This window comes from Malaya genurostris, chromosome 3 (assembly GCF_030247185.1).
Source record: "Malaya genurostris strain Urasoe2022 chromosome 3, Malgen_1.1, whole genome shotgun sequence".
NCBI classification, from domain to species: domain Eukaryota; kingdom Metazoa; phylum Arthropoda; class Insecta; order Diptera; family Culicidae; genus Malaya; species Malaya genurostris.
The window spans coordinates 63,040,622-63,050,733 of NC_080572.1; the positions used below are offsets into that span (position 1 = coordinate 63,040,622).

At 39.5% G+C, this 10,112-nt stretch overlaps 1 protein-coding gene across 1 annotated transcript; it reads left to right on the forward strand.

The window, feature by feature from the left end:
- The first annotated feature begins 646 nt into the window (after nt 1–646).
- LOC131435755 (uncharacterized) lies at nt 647–9,650 on the forward strand. Its single transcript, XM_058603932.1, has 2 exons — nt 647–1,696; nt 6,878–9,650. The coding sequence occupies exons 1-2, from the start codon at nt 925–927 to the stop codon at nt 9,010–9,012; spliced, it is 2,907 nt and encodes a 968-aa protein (XP_058459915.1). The 5' UTR covers nt 647–924; the 3' UTR covers nt 9,013–9,650.
- The last annotated feature ends 462 nt before the right edge of the window (nt 9,651–10,112 follow it).

Consider the following 10,112-nt stretch of genomic DNA (forward strand, 5'->3'; position numbering starts at 1 on the left):
AGTGGCGGCAGACCAGAAGCAAATAAATATTGTAACAAAACGGGTTCGATTTTGTATTGAGTTGGAGGATGAGAAGTAGGCACAATTCTGTATATAGTTTTGGCAATATGTATTAAATCTGTAACCTGCATGAAATTCGCATGGACGTATACAAATCAATACATTACAGGTAATTCTGTATGAATGGCAACTCGGCTGGTAAATGAAAAAATAAACACAGTCTAGATGACAGACAGGATGTTTTTGATAGGGTAACGTGGCGCCATCATGACACATGTGAGTACTATCCCAAATAAAGGAATATTCGAAATGACCGTTAAAATGATTGAAGAATCTAATTTGAGAGTCCTGTCTGTTAGTCTGTGGTTATATTTCCCTTGTATTTTGACAGATAGACTTGCAATCATCATACTCGCACACGTATGCCTCTAGTTGTGAAACACAACGTTAGATCGCTAGATATTTCTCGATCGACCCATGCAGCATAACTGTACCATTTTCAACGATTGGATATATCGATGTTCAACAGTCAACCAAACTGTCAAAATGTGCTGAACTCGATCAAACTTTCCTTTTTTTGGCGATCTTCCACTCTATTCCGCGCTCTTCTTCGTCTTTTTCATACACGAACACGCATCACCTTTACCAGTAGCAAGCAAGCAAGAAAGGCAACCTGTTGCGTGTGTGACGCCGTGTCATATTTTCTTTTGTGCTTCAATTTTATTGGTTGAATTCATTTTAAGTTCGCTGTTTTTTACATTAATTTCGTGTACAATCACTTCCAATTTATTTTGTTCTTAATCGTAGTTTGTAATGATTTCGGAAACGATTTTATTTTACACGGTTTATAGTGATAAATTTGGAATCGAATACGAAAAAGACTGAAAACAAGCTTGGAACAACAAACGAGTATTCTGCTAAGAGATGAACGTAATGGCGACGAAGATGAAGGCATCAACAACCGATTTTCTATCAGGCGATGGGATTGATTTAAACCCTCAAAAGAAATTAACGAGCATTAGTAGTCAAGAACAGGATGACCTGGATTTGCTTCTCAGTGAAATTACCGTTCAGTTTGATGACGAAGTGCAAACGCTGTACGTCGGCCCTGTGGAGATTGTTGATGATGATGACGACGACGACGACGACGGAGGTAATGGCGGTGGCTGCAATGTGCCTACCAGTAAGAACAACAAGAAAGTTGCTTTGGAACCAATAACACCGAAAAAAGTTTTGGACTGCATACAGAAGGACGAACCTTTGCCCACACTAGAGTCTAATGACGACGACGGAGTTGATGACGATGGCTGCAATGTGCTTACCAGTAAAAACAATGAAGCTGCTTTAAAACCAATAACACCGAAGAAGTTGTTGGACTGCATACAAAAGGTTGAACCATTGCCCACACCAGAGTCTGATGACGTCACAAAAGGGGACGCTAGTGTCCAGCCGCTAGTTGCCACCGTTGCCACGGATGAAACAAATCAAGCGAACGCAGAACACCAAGAAAAACAACTACAGCATCAGCAGCCGCTTCCCCCACCGCCAGAGGTACAAGATGCTGTTGTGGGTGAGGAACCGGTTGTGGAGGCAGCAATTGATTCAGCAAACGACGACCGTCCCCATCATTTGACAGAAGCTGCTGTTGTTATTGATCCAAAAAATGGAGGAGCATCGCAGACGGTTCTCTGTGCAGGTACGAATAATTTATTTCAATACTTCTGTTGTCATACCTATCGCTAAATACATCTGTAAACAATTCGTTTGGACCAACAAATAGAGTGAACAATGTGGGTGGATTTTCCTGTTCATTTAAATTTGATGATAACATTACATAAACAAGACATGACGGCATATTCAATTCTGATACGTTGAAACATGTTTTTGTTGTGAATAATTCTTAATCGAACGTTATACAGTAGACGCAAAGCTGTTTGATATAAATGTATGTGTTTTTTGTATTAAATTTTTACGTCAAAATTATGTAAATATTTTATAAATGTTCCCTACCCCAAAAGAATAGTGAAGTGACAATTAAAATGCATTAATGAAACACTGATACGACATTGCTGTATCGTTTACAGGAACACAGGTATTCCAATTAGTTTCAATTCAAAATGGAGTCCCTCGGTACTCTTTTTGCGTCTATCCGTTTGCTTTTTGTACCATCTGCTGCTCTGTTTGCTGTGTGTTAATCTGCGTGGCAAAGAGCAAAAGAAGAAGAAAAACATTTGCTTTACTCATTTGTGCAAACCGGCGTTGCGATGAGGCTTCTATCCAGATAAGCGATTATTCCAAATGCGTCTTGTGTTATGTTTCGTAAACTTGGTATAAATGAACGAAGGTGTCATTGCATTTTTTGTGTTTTTTTTTAATACCCGTGTGGACGATTAACACTTTGTTTACCACGCGACTCCTTTGTATGAGTACACTGCTTGACGAGGATCGAAAAATATTGATGTTTCTAGAAGATCGGTGTGTTTTTGATACGCTTACAAAGAGTAATTAAATTTATTTTATATTTATATGGTGTCTCATAATTTTTGCACCGAACTACACAAGTGCGATCCCCACTTACTTCACCATTTCTAGGATCACTGGAGATAAAATGAAAATTTATTCTATAGATGGTTTATAATGTTTGGTTTCATAGGATTATAAAGTTTCGAAATAGAATATGTAAATACAAAAAGAACAGTTTATCACCCTCATTCTTGTTTACGTCCGTATTGGCAGTACGACGAACGGGTACTTTCGAACGAATACGAATAAGCCATTCTTGCTTTCACTCGAATGAATTTGAATGCGACTCGTTTCCCACCAAATATTCAAATATCAGTAAACTTCTTCAAATAAATGCTAAGCCTTGATGAAATCAGTCCAATTCTTGTGATTAAGCATATGCGAAACGCTAGAATGTATGGCAGAATAACTTCAAACGAAACGCGTATTTGAACATCATTCGTACGAAGTCCCATTCTCGTTTACGGACGAATAGACGAAATGACGTGGTTTCGATTCGTCAGTTTTATATTGCGAATCAATCGTTCGAAAACATTGAAAAAAGTTTAAGCGATTTCCAACAAATTTATTTTCGAATCTAAAGGTGATTTGTAATCAAATCATAAATTTGTGTTTTGCAGAAAACATTTAGAAAGCATAGCAGTATAGTAAAATCCTTTTTTTTTCTGGCGAGCCTTCGAATATATGCGCGGTTCCAAGTTTTTATGCATCAAATTTTACATCTATTAGGTACTGGAAAATACGCCAAAAAGACTATCGCGAACATGACAAAATTGCAAGAAAAATGCAACATATTTTTCGCAGATAGTACTGATCGGACTGCTTTTTTACTTTGCACGAAGTTTAATTTGAAAATTTTATTTACGACTTGAATAAAATTGGTCCTGAGTACGACATTTATTTATTATGTAGCATTCGTCACTTCCTTGATGCTTGGAATCTTCCTAAAAAAAAACTACCTGCGCTGCCGATCCTTCTTTTGCACAGGAGTCGCGTACGTATACGTTCGAGTGAAAACAAGAATGGCTTGTTCGCATTCGTTCGAAAGCATGTGTTCGTCGTATGGTCGATACGGACGTAAGCAAGAATGATGATACAAAGTCAGCGCTAAAACAAGTCAAATATCAAATGATAGCAAAGATTTTTAATTACAACTAAAATCTGTACCAGAACTGATAGTTTAAAGTTGGATGGGCGTTGTTTTTATGCATGTGCGATGTTTAAAAAAGTGATTGATTCGAACGTAAACGGGAATACGAATTTGATATACTTTCGAACGTATCGCATACGGCCGTAAACAAGAATGAGGGTGTATATCTCGATAGGGCATAAAGCTAGGGCACAATATCTAGCTGCCAAAACCCGCCTGAATGGGATAGAAGGAGGACGAAAGCCGGCATCAAGCGACCACCTTGTACCAAATCTATAGGAACCGCTCAAAACAAAATAAAAATTAAAATAAAATAAAAAATATTTTTTTATCCAATTACTGCATCATTAACGGGCATGCCCAAACAGAGTGGGTTCTGAGGGCGGGAAAGAAGTGCAATATGTTGTGCTCGAACGAGTATATTGATTTATTATCAATCACATGTATTCCAAAAAATAATAAAAACAGTCATGTGTGTTCTGAAGAAATCGGTTACGTGTAACCAAAACCCCTAGATCACCAGAAAAAGGCTTTATACTTTTGCTGTATGCACTAGTAATAATGAATGTTTTCGTATTCATACATAGAGATGCCCGAAAACTACCTCAATCTTCAATTAGCGATTCTATAATAATGTTCTTTTTTGGGTTACATGTCATTTCGCCGACGGTCTTTAGGCATACGGTCATTAGTCATACGGTCAACTGGCATGAAGGTCATTTGGCATAAAGATATTTGGCATACACACCATTTGGCATAACGGTCATTTGGCATAAAGGTCATTTGGCATAAGGAATCGTCAGGAATTAGAACAAATTGGCTCAAATGGCACGTTCCCCTTAATATTTGGAGATTTGTGCCTTGCCATCAATTTGTTTTTAGCATCATTTTCCCGATATATAAGAGGGAAGGATTGAAAGGAAATGGTAAGGGTTTGACTAGGAGGATGGGAAAAATTGATGACACAAAAACACAAAGAGCAGAAGTAAGAAATGCTGCACAATCTGCTGGGGATCAAATTTAGTGGAAGCAGAAGTAAATTCGGAACCTCTACGGGTCCCGAACAGTCTGCTGTAAAACCTATTTAGGTTTGTTACTATGTGCATTCTTTCTGATGAACGATGCACAGTTAATAAAACCTCCAACCCCCGAGAGGATTTAGAGATTTTACAAAAGCGACACCATTCTGCACTCCCGGAAGAATGCAGAACGATTCACAGTATGTACGAGCAGAAGTAAATTCGATACCCCATTAAGGATGCCAAACAATCTGCTAAACCCTATTTAAGGTGAATACAGAAAGGATTCATACACTCCAGGAAGAACGATGAACCCTTCTGACTATAGCTCCTTACCACATTGGGTGAGAAACGAGAGAATATCCTTTTATTTTTAGCTCCGCATACACAGACTCGATCATGTATAGAGAACCAAAAACCCGGATACGTAGTTGCGTCAATGCGGGACAATTACATATCAGACAGTTACATACTCAGCACGTTGAATAGTAGCCATGTGATAATTGAGTTTGCAATGTCCAGTCAGAGCTCTGACCAGAATACTGCAATGAAACTTGGAAAAATGCAGTAGACACTGACATTTTCAGATTTAAATCTGGTAAAAATGCTTTTGTCTGAGCGCAAGTTTGCAAGCTGCGCCTGTAGCTGGCATGTTTGGATGCAGCCCAAGAACGAATCTTGTGCTTTATCCAACTAGTTGAAAGTGGTAAAGCTGGTTCAGGATCTACGAAATCATTCGTTGCACCTGCTCTAGCCAACTCATCACCCCATACGATTCATATTTAGAATGGCTAAGCACTTCAATGATATTTATTGCCTGAAGACTCTATACTGTACACTCGTTCGTTCTACTTTGCAATATTGCTCAGTAGTCTGGAACCCTCTTTACCTCAATGGAGCTCATAGAATAGAATCTATACAACGAAGATTCGTACGTTTTGTTCTTCGACGATTACCTTGGAATAATCCACATCAACTGCCGAGCTATGAAAGTCGCAGATTGCTGATTGGTCTTGACACATTACAAGTACGACGAGAGCTGTCGCGTGCCTTGATGATAGCTGATGTTTTGAATGATATAATTGACTGCCCCGCTTTGCTCCATGAGGTTAATATCAATGTTCGTCCCCGTGCTCTCCGTAACAACGCCTTTCTTCAACTACCTCTACGTCGCACCAACTATGGAACAAACATTGCCGTTATAGGCTTGCAAAGATCGTTCAATCGTGTATCATCTGGATTTGACTTCAACCTTTCACGGAAAACAATTCAAGCAAATTTTTTACTTAGTATTAGAAACTATCATTAGGACTACAATGTGTCTGTTGATTTTACAATAATAAAGAATAAAGAATACGGATGGATTACAGGTTTGCTTGCGAGGGGCTGCCGCTTCCGACAGCGGGTAGTTTGCTTTCAAGTAGTTTTCTTCGGAGAAGGTGTTAATACTATTTACTATTTTCATTACATTGGCGTCATTTTTTTTCATTTTTTGGTTAAAAGTTTTTACTAGAAAAACACGACTCATACGCCAGTACTTGCCCATGAGTATATTTTTCCTCGTTTCGCACGTAAAAATTTTCTGCGAAACACCGTCACGATGCAGAAAAAAAAAATTAAATAAAGTGTATTTTCAACACGAATTTCCAAATCATCAAGACCATACACGAGAGTACCTCAAAAGGCCGAAATACATAGAGCAGAAACAAACTACATAAACTCAACTATTATTGTCAATTTATATAAATTTTCGGAAAATATTTAAGTGAATTATGATTGTCCGAATTATTTTTTTTATATTTTATGCCAAATGACCGTTATGCCAAATTATCTTTATGCCAAATGACCTTTATGCCAGTTGACCGTCGGCAAAGTGACCGTACACCCTTTTTTCGACATGGGGCTTTAAAGCTTAAATTAAAGGTATAAAGCTTGAATTAAAGGAATATTTAAAGAAAGCTCAACAGAGGCGATATGAGCCTATTCCAAAAACCGGGAATGTTTATCTCGCAAACCGGGAAAACCCGGGAAATTAAAATCAACAATTCACTTGCCACCCTGAGTATTCTTTGAAGAATTTGTTTCTATCGAGTCACTTACGATTGCCGAAGCATAATCGATTAGGAAAAATCATTCATTTTAGCTAATCTCCTATGCAAAATTTTTCACTATTTCTTCATTTTAGATTTGACTGAATCCAAGGAAAAGGACAAACGCGAAACAAGCCCGGAAAAGGCTCCACCGGTCATCGTAAACGTTACCACTCGCGTAACGAGATCAGCCAGTTCTCCCGTTAAACCGCCGGCAGTCATCACGCCAACCTCACCGCCAAACATCAAGAATAAATTGTCAGCTGAGCCTGAAGAGCAACCGAAATCGTCACCGGAACGTGCCAGCAAACGTTTGAGAGTGAAATCTGAGCGAACTACAGGCCCGACCGCAATAAAGGAAGAAATCAAGCAACTCTCACCTGTATTGCCTCCATCTGCTGAAGAGGAAACTGCTGTCGAGCCTGTGGAAGCTGAAGAGTCAACGGAAGAGGAGGAAACCTTTCAAAAGCAAGAGCGTGAAGTGATTATTGAAGCGGATCAACCGCCGCAAGAAGAGGACGAAGAAGAAACCCCGGAAGGAGAATTAATCGTTCCCGATGTAGTTCCGCCTGAACAAGAAAACGAAGAACGATTGCTTGAATACAATGCACCTTACAATAAAGAAACTTCATCTGCAGGCAGCGATAGTGGCATAGAAAACGAGACAACAGAACTGAACAAAGTTGTACTTCCGTCCGGGGAAGACGAGAGACAGGAAGTTGAATCCTGTGCGAAAATAGCAGATGAACCAATTGCAGAAGACATTCCAGAATCTGTCACAGACGCTGAAAACAGTGCACAGGTAATAATTGTACACGATAATACTCAAGAAAAGGGTGTAGAGGAAAGTGTTAAGCCAACTGCTAAGAGCGGTATCAAAATAATTAAATGCGCGGAATGTGTGATGACCTTTAAGAAAGAGCTGTGGTACAAAAAGCACCTAATGAATTACCACGGTATTGATTTGAGTAACATTGCTCACTTTCTTTCAAACCTTCAAACGTTGGATGAAGGTATACAGGACGAAGACGGAAATGGTGTTGAGGAAGAATTTCAACAATTCCAGCTGACAGACGGCGCACATAGTTCAAACGATAAGACTGATGGCAATCATGAAGAAATAGGGCATAGCGGTCAGGAGCTCGAAGAGCCGGCCGTAAAGAAACTTCGTCGAAGTGTCCCATCGACACCGAGTCCGGCAACATTACAAATGTACCCGGAAGTTAAGCTATCCACAGTTAGTAATGGAAAAACGAAAGCAGGGCGTCGTCGCAAGGACAAACTGATTCCTAGAAACTCCGATGCGGATATGCGAATCAAACATGAATATCACTCTGTAACGGTACATCCCGAGGAACCCGCTGGTGGTTCAACTCACTCATCACAGTTGAACAACGTATTCGTTGTAACATATCTGGAACAGGCAGCTTTTGTGGCAGGAGGAGGGAGCACAGTTTTACCAGGTTCAAACAAAGAAAATTCTAAATCATCCCCATTCGATCCACTTGATGATTTAACTCCCTTCGAAAGAGCAAAAATTATCGAAAATGGAACCGAGGATAAGCGGATCTATGCGTGTAGTATCTGTGGTACTGAGTTTGACCAGCGCATGGAAGCTCAGGATCATGTCAATTACGTTCACAAGGACGTAAAACGACGCAGCTGTCCGCACTGTGGTCGTACATTTACACAGACTGGCGATCTGACACGACATGTCCGAATCCATACCGGCATCAGACCATTCAAATGTCCTGTTGATGGCTGCAAATATGCTTTCATTTCATCCGGTGATTTGCACAAACACGTGCGCCGGCACAATCAGCTGGTCAATCCAATACCCAAACCGCACGTTTGCACATCTTGCGGTAAAGACTTTGAACGGGGTTATGATCTCAAAAGGCATAGCTCGATGCACGCTAAGGATGATCCCAACTACCAGGGATTCAACTGTGAACTATGCGGAAAAACATTTGCTCGCAAAGACCAATATCGTGCTCATACATATCGTCACATCGGCTACAAGCCACACAAATGCACTCAATGTTACAAGAGTTTTTCCGATGCGAGCAACTACGCCAAACATCTAAAAGTTCACGCGATGGATGGAATGTCACTGATCTGTCATTTTTGCGACAAACCCTTCAAAAATAAAATGGCCATCTCGAAGCACGTGTTTCACTGCAAGTATAAACCAGTGAAACGAGAGATTGTGAAGCAGGAATCCTCGTAAAACTATGATTCAATCTCAACCTAGCTATACATGGTAAGTACTCAACATGCGGTTTAGCCGTGAACCATAAAAACAGCAGCAGCAGCAATAGCATTGTAAGTGTGATTCTCTTTTGTATGAGATCAATTCCCAGATATCCCCGCCCAATTAGTTTTAAACGGCAAGAGCTGACTACTTAATAATTTCTAGAAAACCAACCTTACCCATCATTAGTCGGTAAGTGTGCGAAACTTCAAGTTTTCCACTAAGCAATTGCTCTTATTTTTTAGAATTTAGCTTTCTATTTAGCGAAAAGTTTACAGTTCAGGTTCATTGTGCATTGTACAGTTTCTTAGTTTATACTTTGGCGTTTCGCATTGGAAATCAAGGATATACAATTTTTTCTTCAAATAACCCGCATATTTATTAATTTGTAATAAAATCACAAACAGTATAATATAATCAGCAATATAAATGCGAGTAAACAAGTGGATATTGAGCCCTGTTGTGGTTAATTGTTAAGTGGGAAGAAATTTCTAACGGTAGCGGACTTATACTATATGCGCACGAATTTGATTAAGTTAAACTCGCTTTCCAATATGTTTTAGCAGTAGTGTTTAATGATTAAATAAACATTAACGTTAATGAGCTAGTGTTCATTTCTTTGTTGTTTTATTCAGTTGAGAAAATATTTCGTTTTAGGTCGTTTTCCTTCGAATGTCAGAATATATCCGACCGAGGGTAGGTTATTCTCGATATCCCCATTATGTAAATGTTTATAGTGAAACTACATTTTCTGTCTTTTTGGGCTACTCTGATTGAAGATTGAGTTTTCTGGTTACACACATTCCATTTTCGAAATCTGCAAAAGTCTGCACAACAAAAAATGTCTGCAGCCTATTAACCCGTTTACACTTCTGCTGGCTGCCAGCATGCTGGTGTCAGTGTACTGCCCTCTTAGGAAAAAACGTTCAACTGTGGTCCAATGATCCAAAGTATTAGACCAACGAAGGACCACCGTTGAACGTTTTTTTCCTCAGAGGGCAGTACACTGACACCAGCATGCTGGCAGCCAGCAGAAGTGTAAACGGGGCATATACCCGAAATCTGCAGATCTGGCA

Coding starts and splice junctions, on each gene's coding strand:
- LOC131435755 (XM_058603932.1), top strand. CDS start 925: ATGAACGTAATGGCGACGAAGATGAAGGCATCAACAACCGATTTTCTA. Junction 1,697..6,877: donor GCAGACGGTTCTCTGTGCAG/GTACGAATAATT, acceptor TCTTCATTTTAG/ATTTGACTGAATCCAAGGAA.